The sequence below is a fragment of the Ischnura elegans genome, chromosome 10 (assembly GCF_921293095.1).
Source record: "Ischnura elegans chromosome 10, ioIscEleg1.1, whole genome shotgun sequence".
Lineage (NCBI taxonomy): Eukaryota > Metazoa > Arthropoda > Insecta > Odonata > Coenagrionidae > Ischnura > Ischnura elegans.
The window spans coordinates 58,552,158-58,575,702 of NC_060255.1; the positions used below are offsets into that span (position 1 = coordinate 58,552,158).

At 37.9% G+C, this 23,545-nt stretch overlaps 2 protein-coding genes across 3 annotated transcripts in view; both read left to right on the forward strand.

The window, feature by feature from the left end:
* Positions 1 to 1,592, forward strand: part of LOC124166785 (ATP-dependent DNA/RNA helicase DHX36-like) — a 45,621-nt gene extending 44,029 nt beyond the window's left edge. The window contains exon 18 of the mRNA XM_046544464.1: positions 1,270 to 1,592. Within this exon, the coding sequence (XP_046400420.1) occupies positions 1,270 to 1,363 (94 nt within the window). The 3' untranslated portion in view covers positions 1,364 to 1,592. The remainder of the gene's footprint in view (positions 1 to 1,269) is intronic.
* A 5,984-nt stretch (positions 1,593 to 7,576) lies between these two features.
* The window catches only part of LOC124167272 (AP-3 complex subunit delta-1), a 50,050-nt gene continuing 34,081 nt past the window's right edge, over positions 7,577 to 23,545 (forward strand). The window contains exons 1-7 of one of the 2 annotated variants that reach the window (XM_046545181.1): positions 7,577 to 7,865; positions 8,033 to 8,128; positions 8,464 to 8,592; positions 10,247 to 10,387; positions 13,223 to 13,352; positions 14,637 to 14,776; positions 18,630 to 18,703. In XM_046545181.1, the coding sequence (XP_046401137.1) occupies positions 7,770 to 7,865; positions 8,033 to 8,128; positions 8,464 to 8,592; positions 10,247 to 10,387; positions 13,223 to 13,352; positions 14,637 to 14,776; positions 18,630 to 18,703 (806 nt within the window). In that variant the 5' untranslated portion in view covers positions 7,577 to 7,769. The remainder of the gene's footprint in view (positions 7,866 to 8,032; positions 8,129 to 8,463; positions 8,593 to 10,246; positions 10,388 to 13,222; positions 13,353 to 14,636; positions 14,777 to 18,629; positions 18,704 to 23,545) is intronic. The other variant, XM_046545182.1, reaches the window with a different exon arrangement.

Sequence of the window (23,545 nt, forward strand, 5' to 3'; positions counted from 1 at the left end):
TGTACAGTCCTGCTAAGGTAGTCTCAAATGGTGGCTAACTCTTAGTCTTCCTCTACCTGCTCCTCCTCCCATTGACATTCGACTACCGAGTGTATCACCACCTATAGGCAGTGACTAGAAGATAAACCTAGGCAATACCCAGTGGTGGGTCTCCCTATAGTTGAAATCTGGGATGGGAGATTCAGCTCTGCATCCAGCATGTTAATTTTTAACCTCGGCAAAAATAAATTTCCGTGGATTTCCAGGGATTATTTTCTTTTCCCTCTAGGTTTCTAGTGATTAATTGATATATTTACTGAAAAATCTCTGGATTATTCTTCTTTATGGGATAATCTTCTGTTTCTCTAAATACAGCAAAGTCAGTTTCACTTGTGGTAGCTCATGTTGCCTTCATTATGGGTTGAGGTTATCCTGTCCCCTACCCTTCCTCCCCTATCGTTTCTCCTGGAGGCATTGTTGGCCTTTCATTGAAGCAGCACCACCTTTCCCATTTTTCCTTCCTCTTCCCTCCCCTCTCTCCTCGTATAAGGGGGTAAAAGTCTAACTTGTTTTCTGGATCGGAGAAGCATATCCCCACTAGCCCACCCTGGGTTCCCATTTCCAATGATCACTTGGACTTATTTAAGTCCAGTTGTTTATCCCTACTTTGGCAATTGTAGTCAATAGGAAAGCAGTCGTTAGGTGAAGTGAGTGAAATGCCCTTCCATCTGTATTTTGAGAAGTAATGTAAAATAACTTTGAAAATTGAAGAATTTGTTGAATTGAAATTAAGTTTGAAATCCTATATATTTCCTTGCATTGCCATCTTAGATGGACTGTGATGGTCTAATAACTCGCACCATGATCTGTGGTAAATTGCTGTGAGAATCAATCGATTTGGATTGCTGAGTGGTCTTTTCAATTGCCTAGTGAGCCAAAGTTTGTGGTTCGGTTCCTGATTCAGGGGAATTTTTTCCCATGGCAATTATTGTGTACTTCATCCATTGTTATCATGACAAAGGAAGAGAGGAGCTGACATGTATTTTCCAGGGAAAAATCCACAGAGAAAAAAATCATTTGCCTTGACCAGGACTCGAACCGGGATCCCCCGATTTCCGGTCAAGTGCTTCTGCCAGTTAACCTATGGAGGTGTCATTCTTCCCTGTGGAAATTTGAGGACTATGCCGGTGTCACTTTGCAGGTGACTCTGTAAAGATATCACCGTGGCTAGTCCAGGTTTCTTAAATTTTCCTGGGAGTTTCATACAATTACCTTTTGTTTGTTCCGCAGATCGATTGTGGATCTGATCACTTCCGAGGATAAGACGTGCCAGAAGAGAAGGCCAGAGAGTGATGAAGATGGACGTGACGACTCAGACTACTGAGAGCACATTTCTTGTCTCTCACTGCTGTTGAAATCCCCCCCATCTTTTCAAGTACGGACTCAGCAGTGATTTTATTCCCAGTAGTGCTCTCCTCTGTAATGGACCTGGACACAAGTGATGGCAATGACGTTGTCCCATGCCATTGACACTCTGTTGGCTGTGAGAATGCTGCTTGTTATTTATTTCTGTCAGAAATCAAATTAGAAATAAATTGAATCTATTATTATTATTGTGGTAAGTACTTTATGTGATGCTATTATTTTTTATCAGACATCCCTCCCTCTTTAAATATCCCTTACCTTTAGTTCAGCATTCTTTCGGGCTACATCCGTGTCCGTTGTCGAAGAATCACAACAGTTTCGCCAGCTCTCCCGCCAGCGTCCTCTGGTGAAGGATGAAGTGAAGCTTTTAGTCCTCTCTTATATAGTCAATTTTTGGCGCCAATTCGGTGGGTTTCTTTCGACCAATCAGGGAACGTCATCGTTTTTGCGTCGAATATACCTTTTCCACGCGCTGTGCAGAGGTATATTCGACGCAAAAATGATGACGTTCCCTGATTGGTCGAAAGAAATCCACCGAATTGGCGCCAAAAATTGACTATATAAGAGAGGACTAAAAGCTTCACTTCATCCTTCACCTGAGGACGCTGGCAGGAGAGCTGGCGAAACTGTTGTGATTCTTCGACAACAGACGCGGATGCAGCCCGAAAGAATGCTGAACTCAAGTAATCACTGCGGAAACCTGCGTACGAACATCCCTTACCTTTGTCTCTAAAGTGGGTGGTGTGCCATCTACCTGTGATCTCCAAGGTGTGCACAAATAGCCTTGGTAACCCAAACAATCTAGTGTAATTCTGCTACTAAAATTAGACTTTAATGTGTGAAACATTGCATGATGAAAAATAAATGGATATCACTTTCTAAGGTTCATTATTAATGTTTGGTGGGCATGACTTGGTTTTCTTGCTTCTCTTATTAACTTTGGTTTTGACCATGAAACTTAAATAGAGAACAGGAAGGGCAGTATATACTTTTATTTTTCACAATCTGTAAAAAATGCTAATTTGAATGGTTAAAACCAAAGATAAATATAGTAGACAAAATCTAAATATTCTAACCCGTAGATATTTAAGTCTTTATACCACATAAATTTTCTACTGGCCTCAATGACATCCCTATACCAGTACTGAAAGCTGTTGCACCCATCATTGCATTACCCCTGGCTGATATCATTTACTCATCTTTTTCCTCTGGGTGCTTTCCTACCAATCTCAAATCTTCCCGTGTGATACCTGTTCATAAAAAAGGTTCTCACAATAATGCTGATAACTACAGACCTATATCCATCCTTTCTGTTTTTCTGAAACTATTGGAAAAATTATTCTTCACACGTATGTATGAATATTTATCTTCAAAGAAGTTACTCCATGATAACCAACATGGTTTTCACACTGCAGTGACCATGATACCATGGTAAATCCACTATAACTGCCTCCTTTGAGCTCATTAACGAAATACTTCTTCCCTAAACGACAAACTACTCACCCTTGGAATTTTCTTTGACCTAAGCAAGGCTTTTGACCTCATTAACCACAACATTTAAAAATATAAGCTCAATGCTCTTGGCATCGTTGGTTTGCCCATTAAATGGTTCATGTCCTATCTCAGTGAAAGGATGCAAGTTGTCTGCTATTCCAGCTGCTGTTCGACTGCTAAATCCAGTCCAATGAAATTCTCCCATGGGGTACCTCAAGGGTCACTACTAGGACTGCTCCTATTCCCATTGTTCATCAATGACCTTCCGAACCACCTATCTCATAGCAAATTGATTCTTTATGCAGATGATAAACTGCCATCATCACAGCTGACAGTCCCCAAAATCTAATCTGTCTCAGAAATGTGACTTTCAATGAAATGCAACAATGTTGCAGCAATAATAACCTTATGCTCAATGAAGAAAAAACTGTCTTTCTGCAATTCCTGCATAAGAGATCCAATAAGGTGGAGCTCCTTCCCAGTAATAAGAAAAATCCACTCAGAAACAGCATAAATACCTCCAAGCTCCTTGGGCTTATCATTTCCGCTACCCTAGATTGGTCACATCATATTCAAGCCATAATCAGCAAAGTATCTGTAGGCACCTATATGATTAGGATGTTAGCGCTTGTTCATGGATGCCGACTTACAAAAAATATTGGGGGGGCCCAAACCGGGGATCTTGCCCCGGGAAATTTTATAAGTAGTGAGTTTTAAGTTTTTTAAGCATTTTAGACGAGTCACATGATCAACATTAGAACCCTGATAGCTCGAATTTCGATATCTGGGCACTCCGGGGAAGATTGGCAAGGGTGGCACATTTTTTTCCTCACACCCAAATCTAATTTTTGGGGGGGCTAGGGCCCCCTCACGCCCCATGGAGTCGGCACCACTGCACTTGTTGTGTCTCCGGATACTTTGAAAGAGCTGTATATCGCTAAAATACACTCTCACTTATCCTATGGCATTTTGTTCTGGGGAAATTCAAGTGCCTCTAGAAGACCTTTTTCCGCCCAAAAGCAAGCCATCAAGTGAATGTTTCAAGTCTCCATACAAGCCCCAAGCAAACCTCTTTTTTCAAATTCTAAAATCCTCACACTTCCTTCTTTATAAATTTTGACATGAGCTTGCTTCATACACCCCAACCGGGACAAATTTCCTGCAAATGCCTCTTACCACATTAACTTTACCCCCTCCAGAAATAATACACACACTCAGCAATACTCAAGTTCTCTCTGCCTGAAAGGCCCCTACCACTCTGCCTCTGCAATTTTAATAATATCCCAGTTGAAATTAAATCCGTCTCTTCACCTGCTTTGTTTAAATTGAGGGTTAAAAATCTCCTATTCAAAAGATGCTATTACAATGTCTCTGAATAAATAAATATCATTATTATTGTGGATGAAGCCAGATATTATAAGCAAGGGACTGGGGGCTATTGAAGCTTCAGCCCCCTAAATTTTATTCCCTTGTGGAGAATCCAGGGATGCATCAGCTAAGGAGACCACTAGCCCAGGGGCATCTGTCCTCTGACTTTCCATTGATTCAATATAGTTACATTTCATAATGTCTGACAACAATGTATGATGAATTTACCCTTCAGTATAATCTAGTTAAAAGTAGCTGTTTTATTGAAAAATATGCGATGTGTGCAAATTAGCTACTAAAAGTCAGCAACTTTTATGACTCACTAGTACCCCACTGAAACAAATTTCTGGCTACATATATGCCTGGAATGTGCATTGATGATTTGAAGGCCAAGTCTGCAGCTGTGACTATGATATATTCTGAGCCCAGTTTTCATCTTATCATAGCCCTACTAAGCTGAGATCTAAGGCATGGAATTGGATAACTTAGCTCAAATTTGAGCAAAATGATGATTGCAGACTTTGCCTTGAGCTGTGTAGGAGGCTCAAATGGAGGTGCAAGCTGAAGAAAGACATGTGACTCGTAGTGGAAATAAGGACTTCCTTGCAAGGTGCAGCGCGGGGGTCCGGCGAAGCTTTTCGTTGGCTGTTGCTGTTTCCCGGGAAGGTTCATCAGATATCAAATAGGCCAGCCTCTATATGTTTGAGGGCTCTAGAGAGCTTGGGGCTTTATGTTGTGTGTCTCCTGCTGTGGGAAGTTAGTACCCAAGTAACATTTTTGGTTGGCCCTCTGTTGGCAGATGGTGGGACACAGCGGTTGGCCCATGGTATGATTTGGCCACCTCGCCAACCGTATCCCAACCAACGATTCCCCAACGATGGGCCAACAGAGCATTACAGTCGGGCCTTCGTATTCCCAACCCAAGGCCAACAAATCTCCAACCGTTGGCCCTTTTAAATTCTGCCATCCGTTTCCCAACAAAAGCTATATTTTACTGGCATTTCTCATTTTTATAGAATGAGAGTTAAATTAATTTACCTTCTCACTTGATACAATACCGGTAGATAGAATCTTTACCTTTAACTCCCTATAAATCAAAATGAAATTAAATAATTAAATACATTAACAATCAATGCTATAGGACAAAGTAAGGTTACAGTGGTTAAAAGTGGAAAACAAAAAATCAATATCAGTTCAGAAGGTCTCCAACTTTTATTTTCGCAAATTAGGACAATTTTTATTAGGACAAAATTAGGAAAATTTCAACAGCACCTTTCCATATTACAATATGGCACACACAAAAACTGTCCATCTTCTTTGTAGGGCAACAAAACACACTTAGATAAAATCTGGGTGGACTGCAATTTGCATCCAGGTACTAATTTTATCACTACAAATATACCAATGGTACCACTTTGAAGAGGTAAATAAAAGAAATCCTCCTTAATTTCAAACATGTCACACTGCAAGATGTACACCCCTGAGTTATTTATTCCTATTCTCTGGTCTTCGGTAACGAAATCTTTAAGTTTAGTCCATTTTACTCAATTGGATTAATAAGTGCGAGATTTAGGGATATTAATAGGAATCACAGAAACACTGATTGAGTATAATAGTTGATGCATTTTCCATAAAATAATATTAGTGCAGATGTTATTTAGGTTTACTCATATAAATTCAATCTCATTCTCTTCAGAGAGGTCTAAATCACTCACTTTGTCCATTGAAACACTGTTTTCATTAAAACTTCCACGTATACTAGATATGCCACAATCTGAAAAAAATATACATATCGATCTATCTAAATTAATGATGAAAAGTTTAAAATTCCACGAAACTATCTGTTTAAGGTAACATGATTTTAGGAATGCCAGTTTTGTAAGACTTACCAAATGAGGTCAATGACTTATTTTTGTTAGAAGCACTCGACTTATTTTATTTAACTGCTATCACAAAGACATAGTGAATGATTAACATATAAAAGCAATCCCTAACAACCAAAACTTGTTAGGTTGCTAGGGAACCATGTGAACCGTATCCTGCAACGTATGCAATCGTAGTATACATCGTGCTTATTTTCGGCCCATATCGAACTTCCATCGGTTAAGTTAGACTCGAAACAGACAGATCTTATAAGTTTACAATTTTTCATGTGCCCTCGGGGATATATATACTAACAAGTTGCATTAAAGAAGCCTCCACTTCTTGGAACCATTTATGTCAAATACGTTGAAGATCTTGTCGGAATTTTGTTTGCAGCGCTCATGGCGGAAATTGAGGAAATGGTATGATGTCCCAACGGTGGCCCAACGATAATCCATTTCGTAGGGCCATTGTTGGGGATTTCCGTTGGGCCAACAGCATAAACCGTTTCGTTGGGCCAACGAACAATATCTGCGTTGGGCCAACAGCGGAATTTGGTTGGCATATCCACCCACAATGAGCCAACCGTGACTACGGTTCCCCAACAGAGGCCCAACGGTCAATGTTACTTGGGTACTGCCAACACCTCCACATATCCTTCCTGGTATGCCTTATCACTGATGAACTTGTGAAATTTGGTGTTCTCTCCCCCTCCCAATTCATCTTTTATTTCCTCTCCCTTATTTCTCTTCCTTTCCCGAGCACCATGGTCTTATTTCATGAGTGAATTTGTTGCTCTTATTTAGAGTATTGTTTATTTTCTTATAAAAAAAATTGGCTAGTGCTTTCCTGCTTTTTGTTGCTGCCACACTATCATTGATTCAGCCTCCAAAAAATGGGTGTCCTGCACGAGAAGGACCAGATGGGTAACCCAAGAAATCTTTCTCCAATCCATATGCTGGAAAACCCAAAAATATCACAGAAGGAGAAATGAGACAAAATACCCCTTGTTAGTTGGACCGGTGTCATCTGACTAAAATTCATATTTGAACTGGATTACTCACAACACAGTAGTCGTTGACGCACATTATCTTGACCCAGGTAAGGTCATCCCACGCCCTCGGAAATAACGACAATGTATAAGCTAAGAAATAATGGTTTATATTAACGTTATTTATACGAATTTGGTAATGAAACAAGGTAGAACACCCAAAATAACGTTCATAAAACTCTACTTTAGATTATTATAACTACCTATGAGTGATTAATTAGCCGTAAAACTCATAATGTAGTCACTATTCACTCAGTTCTCATAAACACGTATCTCATTTACCTCCAGTAAACATTGCAGACGCCCACAGACGCCCATCTGACTTCGAATTTCGCTGCTTGCTTCTTCACGACGGGTAGAATTGTGGGACGGAATCACGGTGTCAACGTAATCAGTCACATGACCTCTGGCAAATGCGAGGGGGGGGAGATGTCCCGGTGATCCTGTGGTGCTTGGATCAGGATGATGTTTGTCGGATTATTTTCCTTAGGACATTGCCCTCTTGTGGCTGTCAGTTTTAAGAAATAACTGCAATTTTGTGTATAGTATTTTTTATTTGACGCTAGAGCTAGTCACTTAAACTGAAAAAATGGCTCTCCGTAAGGTGAAAGGGAACCTGGAACGAATGTTCGACAAAAATTTGACAGATTTAGTTCGAGGGATTCGTAATAACAAGGATAATGAGGTTAGTTTTCTATTAATGTGTTAATAATATAATTCTGAGGAAATAGTTGCTGGTAGTTCGTACGCAAGTGTCACATCTTGTCATTTTCTATATTTTTAATTGTTTTATTTCATTTGCATAATTACCTGAGGTGGGAGTGTTACAACAATATATTTTAACAATTACAGGCGAAATATATTGCTCAATGTATAGAAGAGATCAAGTTGGAGCTGAGGCAGGATAATATATCGGTCAAGTCCAACGCTGTGGCGAAATTAACATACGTAAGTGCCATGCTGGTGTGATATTATGGTTAGGAACGTAGCTTGAGTTGTTTTTAGGATGCTGAAGTCTAGTGTGTTTGCTAATTATCATTCCTGAAGCATGGTATTAATGTTCCAGGAAGGGTTAATAGTTAATGGCGGCCTGTAGGTCTATTTCAACATATTATGTAACAAAGTGCTTATTCTTACTTTCTTTTTTGAGTTTAAATTTTCTGATGGACTCAAAACTGTTTTCTCTGGTATTTTATTTGCTGTATTTCTTTAGAACGATATGTCTCGGATTGCGGTTCTTTGTGAAATGGCAATTTGTGGCATCAATATATTTTCTATTACAGCTTCAGATGCTTGGATATGACATCAGTTGGGCGGGATTTAATATCATAGAGGTGATGTCCTCTCCAAAGTTCACTCACAAACGAATTGGATATCTGGCTGCTTCTCAGAGTTTCCACCAGGATACCGAGGTAAAAAAAACAATTTATTCACCTTGAAAAATTTTTTCACTGGCTTTAAATTTTGTGTGAAACTGGTCATATTTGAGTGCATCTCCTGATTTCATTGAAATAATTTTTCAAAAGAGTTATTGCACTAAGTCTTCAGAAGACGATTTTTGTGTTCGACGTATGAGCTAGATTATTATTAGCTTTCGAATCCAACTGTATTCATGTTGCTGATATTGTTTAGATTACCTGTTCCGCGCGTGGTTTAGATGTCATGAATGATGAACCAGTTAAATATAGGTTCTAATAACTCATCAACATCGCTTAATTTTTTTAACAGCGTATTCTTATTTATAAATATGTGTATTTTTGTTGGGTACTCACATAGTGTATTGATAGCAATCAAGTAAATGCCATTTAATGGGGTTTATATCCTACTTAAGGATTTTTGATGACATATGTTAAGTCGCAAAAAGGACTATTCATTGCACTGTCAGTAAAGAGATTAAAATTACAGGAGTGAAAAAATGTATGTCAAGATAACTATTAATTTAAATGAAATCCGAAGATTCAGGTGTGATGGAGTGGAATTTTTCTGTATTCTGATAAACAATTGCTATTTTCCTAGATTATAAAATTTAGTATTACCTAGGTTTCAATGCTACTACACTCACCTGGAAGATGGGATGGTAACAATCAAACCTAGGTCATAATAAATTTTATAATGGTGGAAAATTGCTAGTATTTATTTCAATGTATTCATTTCAACTTACCCTGCATCTTCATGTTCTGATAAGGCAGTAGAGCTGGAATCATCTGAATTTCAATTTTCTGTTGGTTGTATCATTTTTATATCAGTTAATAAGCCAGATCCCTGCTCAAACAAATCCTTAACTGGTCATTATTTCCTACCCTTCCACAAACTCCAAACAACTTTATTTTATCATCAGGAAGGGTGTAAAAGGTGCAGTGAAAGTAAGATTCAGAAACCAAAGTTAAAATTGCTAAGAAAATGGTTATGACTCCTTATCTTTTCAAAATCTCCTTTTGCTTTCTTCTCTATAAGGAAGCATAATCAAGACTTTACCCTTGCCACATTACTTCATAAGAAACATGGACTGTTTCCCCTCTGTGGATTTGGGTGAACTCACTCCCCTCCACCCTCAGCTGGTATTGTAGGTCATGTACAACCTCAAGTTATTATGATTGCCATGGTAGAAACTTCATGTCAATCGTTTCTTATGAAATATCCACACTTGTGTCCTGTTGATTGTAACTCAGGGTTATGAAACAAACTACTCAGAGATCCGATTGAATGTTGTGAAGAGCAAGAAAATAATTATGAGTGGTTATCATTGTTGTTTGAGAATCCTTTTGGGAAGCCACCTCCTTTTCTATTGGTAATTGATGCTCTCTTATGTGTGTTACATGTGTCACTATATCTAAAGGCATGTTTACAGGATGCATTTATCCTCTTGGTTAGATGTGTAAACATAGTCAAAATTGCACCGTGTAAGCATCCAAAATTGTGTAAATGCATGAATACATGACCAGGGAATAGCCCCTTTTTTAATTTCGTGCATCTATTAGAGCATTTGTTCATCCACATGGTTGCACCGGTAAATGCATGGTGTAAACACGTATTAATCGAAGTAATTTCCTTCTTTTAATGGAACAGCTGCTCATGCTGACGACCAACATGATCCGCAAGGACCTGAACAGCCAGGGGCAGTATGATGCTGGAGTTGCCCTCTCAGGCCTCGCATGTTTCATAGGGCCAGACTTGGCCAGGGACTTGGCCAATGACATTATGACCCTGGTAAGCAATCCAAATAATTGTATCAATAACTCTGTTTAAATTGTGTGTTTCTGTAGGCATATATCAATGGCTTACAGTCTTGTAGTGGTTGTAGCTAAAATTATTAATACTGTAGGCTCTCGTTATTAGGAAGTTCACGGGACCGAAAAACCGGAGGATAGTAATAACGTAATTTGTAAGAGCGTTTCTTTTAGGAATCGTCGAAAAAAAACAGTGAATGATATATGTCATTAAATTATGCGCAAATATATAAAAACAAGAAAATTTGTTTCAGCTTCTCAATAGAAGAATGCGGCGTGACGCAATCAAGGGTCAGTATCTTTCCGAATACAGGAGGTCCTCGACATTCAAACTGGATGCATTCGGAGACCTTGTTCGTAAGTTGATAAACGTACAGTTCAGCTGCCGAGGGTTGTCTGATGACAGGCAGAAGGGTCTAGTTCAGGGTAGGGTGTAAGGTTCCCAGGTAAGGAAGCGAAATGCCTTCATCATTTGTAAACAAAATGGTTCTGTGAAGAAAGGAGACAGAAGGGAAGGACCCAAAGAAAAATCCATTGTTTTGTAGATTCTTAGAAAGGCGTTATTTTGGTGGTTCAGGCTTGTTTCGGTGCTTCATATGCATGTGACAACATTGTATGATTAGGCGAGGGTGTGAGGTGCATTTTGGGAGTAGTGATTGGCAGCAAACCGTGCTGACGAAGGATTCTCCGTTCCTTCTTTTGTGCTTCCATCGGACAACTCTTGCCAGCCGGACTGTATACAAGGAATCGAGGAGTATGATTATCCTGCAGAATGTAACACTTCATCAAAAATGTGCGCTAACTCACGATTGTGATGGACTGATCTAGCTGGGTATGCCATGCAGCCGGAGCGGAAAAAAATCACTCCCCACGGTAAGGAAGAACGGGCGAAATGCTGAACAGTTCCTAACTTCACACCTGATTCAATGTTCTTCACTTACTACCTCTTGATACTTTGTTCAGATTATGCCCAAAGTGCAAGTTCTTCTACGCCACAAGGCATCGCATCGGCCAAATTGAAAGGCACCAAATTTGAAATTTGAAATTTTTGAATGCCCAAATCTCTGAAAGTTAATAAATCGAATGTGCGTAGGAAGAGGGCTAACTTTACGTTCAATTTACGAGCGGTTGTGATTTGGTAACCATGATTCCACAGGAATGAAGCTTATTATATGATGTTGCCTGTATACTGGAGAAAGAACCATAATTGATACTCTTGGGCACAATACACGAGGAGAACTTAAATGTGGCTCAATTATTTAAACTTAGTGTAGTGTATATCCACGTAAATGCTGTTGCTTACAGGGACGCCGACTTGCAAAAAATATTGGGGGGGCCCAAACCGGGGACTTGCCCCGGGAAATTTTCTAAGTAGTGAGTTTTAAGTTTTTTAAGCATTTTAGAAGAGTCATATGATCAACATTAGAACCCTGATCACTCGAATCTCGATATCTGGACATTCTGGGGAAAATCGACAAGCCTGACACATTTTTTTTCACACCCATAACGGATTTTTGAGGGGGCTCGGGCCCCCTCAAGCCCCATGGAGTCGGCGCCTATGGTTGCTTATTAGCGGAACTTCATAATAAAGTTCATTTTGTAACTGCTGGGACTGGGACTGAGTTTCATAATTTCATAATAACGTTGCTTTCATTATAGATTGGATGGGCTTTTTCATCAGGACCAACAATTTGCTTTGTAATAACGAGAAATTCGTAATAATGTTGTTTATATTAACGAGAGTATACAGAGCAGTGATAATGAGGGGATGGATATGATGTCTCAGTAGTTTTATTGTTCTCACACGTTTGTTATTCTTTATGCAAACTAACTCTGTCTTAGCTTAAGGGGTAGAATTCATGGCTTCTGACTGAAGGTTCCTTTAGAAAAATTGCTGAAGGTCTCCAGGGAAATGAACTGGGCCTCCCATGCTGAATGTTTGTAATTCATATCCCTAGGCCATAGCTTGGAGTGAGCTCTACCCTTACCTTTCATAACCAACCTTAGGGTTGTACTGACTCATGTATTGCTATCACAATTTGTCATAATTTTTTTGTCCTTATTATATACTGTTGATACCAGTTTTATCGATATTCATATTTCATTTTCTAAAATTGCCCAGGTTTTTTCATTTTCTTATTTAAAATGAATTGCTGCACACATGCGGGTTAGTGTTACAACTTCTGCCGTAGTTTTTTTTTTCCAAACCAGTGACCTTCAGCTTCAATCACTGTAGCCCAAATATCTTCATTTTTCAATTCTGCGTCCACATTTATTAAATGGTCATTGATCTCTGCCAATCAAAACTTTGAGAGGGGAGGTGCCACCCGAGAAGTTAAGAAGGTAGTTATGGATGAATTTAGAATGCTTCGTCAGTAGGAGAGATACCAACGACAATTTCATGTGCATGTTAAAATTTTACTTCAGTACATTCGGTAGTGGAGAGGAAAAACAGTGTAAGATGCACAATGTCTTAACTATACTTCTGAATTGAATAGCTATTGGAGATGCAGTGGACAAATGAATATGAATTAAATGGAAAAGGTGAAGAAATAAATGCATTTTTGTGTGCATTAATAACCTGGTATTAAGTATAAAAATGATGCTTCAATATTTGATCGATAATTCATACATTTCACTATTGTTGATAGAGGTTTTGGAATCGTGTGAATCCCAGTGAAGGATATGAATTCAGTTAAATGGAATAACAGTAAGATGATGTATCTAACACGAAGCCAGAGTCAAAGTAATTTTATTTTATGGAAAATTGCTCATTATCATTTCATTAAAAAGTCATGTAAATTTTTTGTGACAGCTGGCATCCACAAAGCCATATCTGAGGAAGAAGGCGGTGCTCATGATGTACAAGGTGTTTCTTCGCTTTCCCGAGGCGTTGAGGCCAGCGTTCCCTCGACTCAGGGAAAAACTGGAGGATCCTGATTCTGGTATGTTGATTAAAATTGAATGTATATGATGAAATTGCTGTGAAATATAAAAATTGGTATCATGGTGAGCACCTTACTATCAACATCAAAATGATGTGCCACTGTACTTTGCAAATTTATATCTACTTAATTGTGTGCATGCTAACATAATGAATCATTTGTAAAGATGGGTCGAAAAGCAGACTTCTCGAACTGGAATATCAAATTCGAATATTAAATCATTGCTTGAATATTTGAATACCTCGATTACTGGAATTGCACAAAGTATATTACATGTATATTTTTCCTCTATTTCGCTTGATGAATGTATAAATTAAAAGGTATGCATCAAATACATTTTAAAAATCAACTTTTTTATTTTGAATTAATTCAACACATTGATTGTTGTTGCTTTACATCAGCTATTTTCGGTTGCACTTTTCCTGAGGTATCTGTTTTTGTTGGGTGACTTTGTTTAGACAAACTTGTCATCTTCAAAGCCAACTGATTTTTTATCATCTTAACTTCATTTGAATTTTGGAAATCACTGATTTTGAATCGTACTTCAAGAATTGTGGCAAAAGTGAATAATTGTTCTTTTTCCAGAAATTCATACCAACTTATAATGGAAAACAGCAAATCATTGATGAAACCTTTTAGATGACTATGCGAAAACTTCTTAGTTTCTAGGAAATTATTAATGCTATTCACAAGGGGACATTCAACAGTTCAGGAGCAGTAGCTGAATGCGTGACGCAAGGTACCCCAGAAGTTGATTTTTTTCCCACCATTTGTAATTTTTTTGAGGGGTTTCGTGGGGGAAACAGGGGATTTTCTGATATTTTTCCCCGATCATTTTCGGTTCCCCAAGTCGAACGATATCTTTTCACCACTTCTATATGCAAATTTGATGTAGTTCGTCAACTTGTCTAAAATGGCGCTGCATGCACTAAACGACTTGAGTCCTCTATATGTTTTTCCGAGTCAACTACCAACGACGTGCGTGCGGCAGTTATGGCGTGAAATTCTAAGTATTTGAGGCATTCGAGATCGTACCTTTAGGATAATTATTCGAGATCTCGAATATCGAATACTTACTAGTGTTCGAGGTATTCCAGTGTTCACGGATACTATTTGTGTATCTCTAATCATATGTCATTTGAAAGAAAATTTAATATTACATTCGGTTTTTTTTTTGTTGACCAAGTAGAAAATGTAGACCCGTCAGTGCAATAAACAGCTCCACGATTAAAAAAGATAAGCTTTGGTCCAATGTTGTATACATCTTTCTCTTTTGGATCATAGGCGTGCAGTCTGCTGCAGTGAATGTGGTGTGTGAACTTGCCCGAAAAAATCCAAAAAATTATCTCAGCCTGGCTCCTGTGTTCTTCAAGCTGATGACCACCTCCACTAACAATTGGATGCTTATTAAAATCATTAAACTTGTAAGTGTTATGTGAATTACTTAGTTTTATCTGTGTGTTTGGTGCTTGCCTTGTTAAATTAGGCCATGGGCCATGTTAAATTACATTGTGTTAAGATCCTTCTGGGTGGATGGCCTTTGTCGTGAAGGCTTTAGCTTTATGATGTAAACAAGTGCTGGTGGTCCTTGACTTTCGTACTATTTGCACTTTTAAACCTCCTGATTGACACATTTTATGTGACTATGACAAATTGCATTGTCTTGCCTGCATATGCTGGCATTGTTTAATATGTATATGTACATCAAGCAAGTGTTAGATTTGTTACTTATTTTTGTGATTTCAACTGTATGATGAATAAAAGTTAAATTGAAAAGGGAGAGTCCAACAAAAATGAGCGTAGTTTATGAAAATGAAACAATTAGGTCTACTTGTGTGCATGTTTTCAGGAAAGCATTAGGTATGAAAGTTGAGGACTATTACTGTATTTATATTTGTATTTGTACTTTTCCCTCTAAACGTTACTGATATCTATAAACTTCAATGAAAGAGTGCAGATATAATAATGAATATTTATAACTTTTACCAGGTGAAGCCTGATGTAGTGAAACATAGACTATAAATTGAATTGAAGAGGCAGATACTTTGTGGAGATCCATTGTAAGGATAAAGTATAGTACTTTGCACTTTTCCATATAAAAACTTTATTTTAACAGAGTCGACATGTTTCACTGCACTGCAGCAATATCATGACTCACTAAAAAGAGTTATTCTAAATTCTGTTAAAATAAAGTTTTATGTGGAAAAGTGCTAAGTACCATTCTTTATTCAAAGATAGACTAGTTCTATGTTAGAGAGAATGGAAAGAATGGTTAAAATCCCATTATACTTCTGGATTTCCCATTAGAAGAACACTCATTTTAGAGTGGTTTCTCTCTAAGTTTTGCAGAAAGGCTCAAAGATGACCTTAAATGGACATCTCACTTATTTTCACTGTTTTCTGAGTTTCAGGAATGGTGTTTGAGCAACTTGCTATCTCTTTCTTTTTGCAAATATCCCCTTCAAAATATTTTTGCATGCTTTCAAGAAACTGGATTTCCTTGCTGCGGTTGTCTTTGAGCAATGAGTAATGCTGATGCGCTTTAATAAATAATTTATTTTTACTTTAAGTGTGTAGCCTAATTTTTGACGGGTGTGACTGGTAAGATATATTCACAATATGTTCTTGCATAAGCTTGCTGAGTGAATAGCTGATTCAGTTATATTTTATGGGCATCTATCACGTTATTAGGCTGTCGGTTGATAGGGTAAATTAAAGTGACCCTGGAAAATATGGGAAATGTATTGGAACTCTGCATAATACCCTCTAAATTTCAAGGAATGGTCTTTAAGAAATATATGTTAGGTACATGTTTAATTGAATGCTTTGTATTCATATTTCTTGCCTTACTTTGTCCTTTGAAAGAACACTGTCAGAAAAAGGCCAACTTCCATGCCTGAATAACACGACCATTTTTTTTTCATTCCTTTCAAGGATACCTCAAGCGTTGGGTCTCCCAATCACTTTTTCAATACTTTGGCTCGTCCTTTTTTCTGTTCCTGAAGATGTTGCTGACACTGTCTTGTAGCTGATCAGAATGCACGGTCGCAAACTACAATTGTTTAATACTGCTTTCATCTATCTATGGAATGAGAGTGATAATAGGGTAAAACCAAAGGGTTACCCCTTTGAAGTCCTGATGGTACACAAGTTTCAGATCTCTCCCATCTGTACACTCCATTCCATTCAGCATTTTTATGTTATCTGCAAAGTGCACCCTACTAAATGTTTACATTGCCATAGGCAAACAAAAACCCCATTTTATGGATGCTTTGAAAATGCAAGCATTTGGTTGACATAAACCATGATTGATAATCAGTTACTAAGGAGTTACGACCATGTTTATAGGACAAAAAATGCTTAGAATTGTTTCCCCTACCGCCTCCTGAAGTATTGTAGATTCCCATTGAAACACTCTCTATACATCCATGCCTGTGTGGTGAAAATCCCAACTAAGGGGGTACTCGAACCTGCAACATTAGGTTTGGTGTGAAGAGGCACTTCTCTTACTTTGGGGGCTCTGAAAAGTGGCAAAAATAAGTTGAGGAAAACCTTTAAAAAAATAATAGTAACAGCATGTTAAATTTTGAAAAGAGCTTGTATATCATGCAACATGAGTTAAAGGGAAAAGTTATTTGGTTTTTAAGTTCAACATGCATTCAACTTGGTATGTCATTCATATCATATGTGCTTTCATTTTTTGACGTTAAGGTATGCAGGGATTCTTTCTCTGATCAACAACACCTCTGATTGAACCATTGATGTGTAGTGATACCAAATAATGCAAAGATAGCAAGAATGGGATTTGTATGCCCTCTGAGACATATCTTTCATTGATGCCATCCTCCCATGTTGGCACTGCTGTACCATATTCATAATGATAATGCTGGCTTTGCCTGGCTGAAGTTGTTATCAAAGTTTGTTTGAATTTGGATTACATTCAATGAAATTTCATCTTATTAAGGCTTTTAACATGAAAGTTACAACTTAATTGCTCCTATAAAAAATTTCTGGAGGAACCTATTAGAGAAATTTCAGGGTCCTTTCTCACTACATGTACGACTCCTTGTTTCCTTGATGTTCCAGTTTGGAGTGTTCACAGGGATTGATTCGAGATTGGGTCGAAAACTCACCCACCCACTGATAGCACTCATCAGCAGGTAACTTGTGCTCAAAACCATGTTGTTATAAATACTCTTGTATGTGTGGTTCATAGATGCTACAGGCTCGTGTCTTAGATTGCAGTTGGCTGTAAATGAGTTTACTTTGCCTTTCCTTCGATCCCCATCACTCTGAAGTTGTACTTATGGCGTGGTATTTCAATAGAACAGAATAGGAATGACCAAAGGTCAAATCGTTTTCCTTGAAATATGTTGTTACGTATTGATGCCCTGTTACTATTCATTTAACCATCTGGCTTTCCACCGCCTATGTCCATCATAAGTGGCTGGGTGGAGGAATTTTGTCCAGTTCTTCTCTAACTGATGAATTGAGTACCATTCAGAGTACAAAGGGAGAATGACCAAACAATGCCACTGCTGACAGCTTTTTCTCCGGGCATTTTTCATCATTATGGTATCCAAGTGGGCTAGTCCGTAATGAATTCTTCATTATGCTGGTTGAGTTTATAAAATTGTAAGTATATGGGCCAGCATCCATATTTTTGTTAGCTTTTTTTTAAGTCAAAAATATATGAAGTCCAATTCAAAATAGAATAGCTCAAGTTTATAAAAGGTATCAGGAGTCAGGGGTATTGATAAGGTACCATTTTATCTGTTTGATAATTTACTAAAAATGCTGTAATTTTATGGAGTTGATGTTGATATCAAATTGTTTATTAGTTGTTTATAATGGAATTAATGAATGTAGAATGCCAGCTGTTTATATTTTATCTATCCTACCTCTGCTAATGTATGAAGTGAAGAATCTAAGCCACTGAGAAACCAAAACATAGCTAGATAATGTCATCAGATGAGTGAGTTTGGGATGGATGACTTTTCAAGTATGGGAATAGTAGTATTTTCCTGTGTAATATGATTTGTGCCTTTGGTTATATCCATATTTTGCCATCCATGCTGTACAGATTGGAGTTCAAATGTCATTTCCTGAGGCTCAAGAGCTACTAGCTGCTGCTGCTGCTGCTGACATATTATTGCTAATGCTGTGCTTGTGTTGTGCAGAGCCTTGTGTAATTATGTGTTCCATCTCCCTCCTCCTCCTCAATCCTGCCTTCCTCAACACCTCCCACCAACCAATCCTGCATTCTGCTCGTTACAGTTTGGTGCCCTCACGCCCTTAGAGCCAAGACTGGGCAAAAAACTGATAGAACCACTCACAAACCTCATACACAGGTAAACAAATGGTTCTCAGGTTGCTCTAATTAGTAAGAAAACTAATGTTTATTGTTATGATAAGCCGTAGGGCAACCAGTTTTTGAGGTATTTTGTGTAGTTTTTGTTTAGTTTTTTATAATTTTTGCTTTTTTGGTACAGAATAGTGTGTACTAAGTGTATGCAGCAATTTCATTTTGTGACATAAAAGCTAGGGCTGAGTGAGCAACTTGAAATTTTAGCATCATCTATTAAAGGAAAGAACTTAAACATCTTATCAGAACTCCCAGCTGTTAAAGATGGTGGTTGAAAAAAGTACAATGGAGTTATTGATATTTTATAATGTTGAGAAATATGTTAGACTGACAATACCTTTTTATTAGGGATGTGCGAATAGTATCCGCGAATACTCGAATACCTCGAATACTAGAAAGTATTCGATATTCGAGATCTCGAATAGTTATGCCAAAGGTGCCGTCTCGAATACCTCGAATACTTTGAATTTCGCGTCATGCACTGTCGCTCGCACGTCGTTGGTAGTTTACTCGGAAAAATGAGGAGAACTCGAGTCGTTTAGTGCATGCAGCGCCGTTTTAGGCAAGCTGACGAACTACATCAAATTCGCAGGTTAGAGCAGTGAAAAGAGTTCGACGTGGGGAACCGAAATTGATCGGGTGAAAAAAATCCGAAAATCCCAGGTGTCCCCCATCAGGAGAACCTCAGGGCCGTGAGATTGTGATATTGGCGCATTTCCCACGATCTGCTATTCCCTCCATTCAGCATTAACCCCACCCAATCTGACGATTTCCTCTTCTCCGAAATCAAACATAAGGTCCCAGCTCGTGCAGGGATCGTATTACGAAGACCTTAGCTTCGAAAAAATATGAATTTACCGGAAAATAATGGAATCGCGTTTCACCATTCCCTCTTTCTCTCTCACTGACCATTTTCCCGCATCCATCTTTTGATAAAAATAAGACGAGGTGTTTTCCATGTGTCCTTTGTGGCTAATAACGACAGGCACTTATTTTGAATCTTCCTCAGGCGATGAAACCACCATAGTGAGAAACTCAGTGCCGTGGGATAGTGAAATTGGCGCATTTCCCACGATCCGCTATCCCCCTCCATTCAGCGTTTGCCCCACCCCCTCCGACGATTTCCTCTTCTCCGAAATCAAACAAAAGGTCCCGGCTCGCGCAGGGATCGTATTACGAAGACCTCAGCTTCGAAAAAATATCAAGTTACACGAGAACAATAAAACGCCCCCCTCTACTCACCCACTGGCCTTTTTCTGCTTACCTGCTTCGAAGTTCCCCATTTCTGGAGGTCAACTGCTGCATGAGTCATCTACTAGCCCAAAAGTTGTCTAACAATGACTTTCGGCAATTGATATTACACTTTTATTGGATTGAAATATTAGTAATATGCGCGTAATTTAAGAAAGATTAAGACCAAACACGCCATTTTTCTGACTTTATTTAAGCATTTTACGCAAGAAAATAAATGCCGGAAAGACGAAGAAATACGACGGAGGCTTAGCATTTTGGCGTAATGCTCAAATAGGGTGCTTACCCATTATTTTTTTATTGCTTAAATCGAAATACATATTAATACTCCTGGAGTACGTATTTCACGCTTTTAGATTTTTAAATGACGATATCTATTTTTCGCGATTAAATGAAAAAAGAACATTTTCAAGCGCGCGAAAACGCGACGGGTAAGTATGAATGCCGGGAAAAACTCCGCGTGACGTCGTTCTGCTTCCCGCTGCCGCGAGTGAGGTGACCTTGGGGCGAGGCTCTGAGCGCTAATACGACGCAGGATGCTAGCAGGTAGCCGAGTACCATGCTAGCTGGTAGCGCTTGGCTAAAATAAGGATTATTAATACCTTATCAAGCGAAGAAAACTTTCCGACCTTAGCCAGTTTTAATAAGTGGTTATTAAAACATGTTTCCCTGAGCTTTGTGCCTCATGCATGCATTGGTAACCTCAGACTATGTAAAACTCCTATCCTCTCGTGTCGAAACTTGGTCCCTGTGATGTCACGTGAAGTGGCATCGCATGGGCGCCAATCTGGCCTTTTTCAAATGAGGATAAAATTGGCCATTGCCATTGGTCTAAACCGGTATTTCTAGAACCAAATAATTTGTATATTATGAATACACCAATGGTGGGTAACAAATCACAAGCAATGCCTTTCGTTTTCTTTAAAGAAAGAAACTACCCTATTGTTTACTTAAAATTAAAATATTCCATTAATCAGCCAAATTCCTGTTTGAATCCTTTAAAGGCAATTACAATTACTCGCCAAAATCTTGGGTTTCGTGCTGCATGGGCGACCTAGTCAAACATTTTCACATTCATCGTTTAGTATTCGAGGTATTCGAAATTCGAGGTATTCGAATATTCGAGCAATGTTTTGATATTCGAATTCGATATTCGAATTCGAGAAATCTACTATTCGACCCAACCCTACTTTTTATACATGCATTCGTGTATGTAATATGCTCTTAAAACTCCAAATATATCATTGGAACTGGAAATGAACTCAAAAGTTTTTGAGGTTTAGCCCAGCTGGGCTTGAATAGAACATTTGTTTTCACAGCTTTAATTAAAGCATTTGATATGAACTTGCCACATCTTATAAATCGACTGAAAAGCAAACCTTTACATAGCTCACTCAGTGATTCAATCCGGAGGTTGCTTAGTATCAGGGATTTGAGATTGTATTATGCAATTAAAAAAAGTAACATGTAACTATTATTGGTTAATGGGAATTTCAACTATGTTCATGGACGATATGTTTCTGTTCATTTAGCCTCCCGCTCATCTACTGGTCTTCCTTATTGTTCCTAAATTTTATGAGCAAATTAATACTGGTGTATTACTTCCTCTTTTATTTATACCTTAAATTTTCACTGCCCTCTGGACAGCATACTGTTTTATGAAAATTTAATGAAATATTTTTATCCATCATGTGGTGACATTGTAATAAAAATTTTCAATATTACAGGCATACAACGTTTATCTTGAAAACATAACTCATAGAAGGAACAATGGTTGGTGACAAAATTACTTGTGGAAACAGCTCAGTTTAATTTTTTTTTCAAACTATTGAACGTTTTTCTATATTCGGGGTCACTTGAGTGGAGCTGTTGGTGCAAATCATGCCTTGATATTTAATTATTGTGTATTATTACAAATTGGTTAGTGGGTATGAGTGATATTGATTTTGCCACAAAGGTATTTTTTTATAAGGTTTACATAAGGTGATATTGTTTGAAAAGATTCAATGCAGCATTTTCTTTTTAGGTTGTACCTTGACTGCTTATCATTTTTCAATCAAATTTTTTGGTGAATAGCTTCAGTGTTATTACTGGTGAGGGAATCCAGGGAATACATAGTCAGAATTTTACAAGGATCATGGAAATCAAGGAAAATTTATGAAATCTTGGCCATTGCTTTATGGAAAATTTATTGCATGGTGCGCAAATAAAATAACCACGCTAGTCAGTTGACTGAGGGCTTGCATTGGTGATGCAATAAGATTTGGTAAATTTGTCTGTGGAAATGTATAGATTAATTCCATAAAGAACCATTTCAATTGTTGTTGTTGGATAATTAAGGCTCTTACAACATTTTGTGGCATTATTTCTATTTCACCAATTATTCTTTTGTTTTCTCTCCTCTGAGACATTCTGTAAGGAAATTCTTTTTAATCATTGGTGAAGTTGGCCCTGATTGTCAGAGCTGAGCAAAAATATTGAATAAGGGTATTGTGAAAAGTGGGGAATGAATAAAGATTTTTGATAGGGAAAAGTCAGGGAATTTGAATTCAGAAATATTGTAACAATGCTGACCTGGTCTGTGTCAGCTCATCTCTTGATGTAAATCATATGTCTGTGATTGTTGGCAAAATCAATGCTGGATATTTGATCATTCAAGCGGTAGTTGATGTAGAGGTTATCCTTCGGCTATCCTTTGCTGCCCAAATGCTGAGTATTTTGATTTGTATGTAGCTGTTATTGTTGTAAAATTGTAAATAAGTCAGTAGTCACATTATATGCCTTGCGTTAGTACTTATGATTCTATTATGAATGGATGTCTCCTTCACCTCAAATGGTGTGTAAAGTAGTCAGTTAATCTTCCATTATAATTAAGATTTGTCAAGTGATTGCACCATAATTGTACAAGCTCATGATTTCAAGTGTCAAAAGTGGATCTGAAGTTGATGCCTAATTTTTATGGATTAGAGAAATGGTAATGTATTTTCTTTTAAATTTCTTATACTACAGATGGTTGGTTTGTTTCCAATGGAGCATAGAGCTGGAATTGTTACCCAAGTCAATAGGAATTAGCATTGAAATATTTAATTTGCGCAAAAACCAATTAGAAAACTTTTCACTTTGAAGCCTTAGGCTTAAACGCTGGTAGAATATGACTTATGCTTACTTGTAGTGAAAGAATTATGAGAGCCATATTTGAGTGGAAGTATGACTTTATTTCACTTAATCATATATCATCAATCAATCAATATTTTTGGATCGCATAGCGTCATTTTTTTTGATCGAGTTAGAATCTGAGTCCTCCAATGTTTATGGACATTTTAACAATTACTGCAACTACAACACTACAAATTTACTTATATTATGGATTCAGTCACTTGCGAGATAACTTGCTGAATTATTATTTGAATTGTTACATAATATCTAATCTGGAAAAAACATATTAAAAATAAAAGAACCAAGGCCAAGTATCGAGCTGGAATTAGACCAACAGAAATGTGGAGCAACCCATCCCATTTTTGCTGATGCATGTCAATTAAGTCAGTAATTTTTTTACAGTGGAATATATAAAATACTG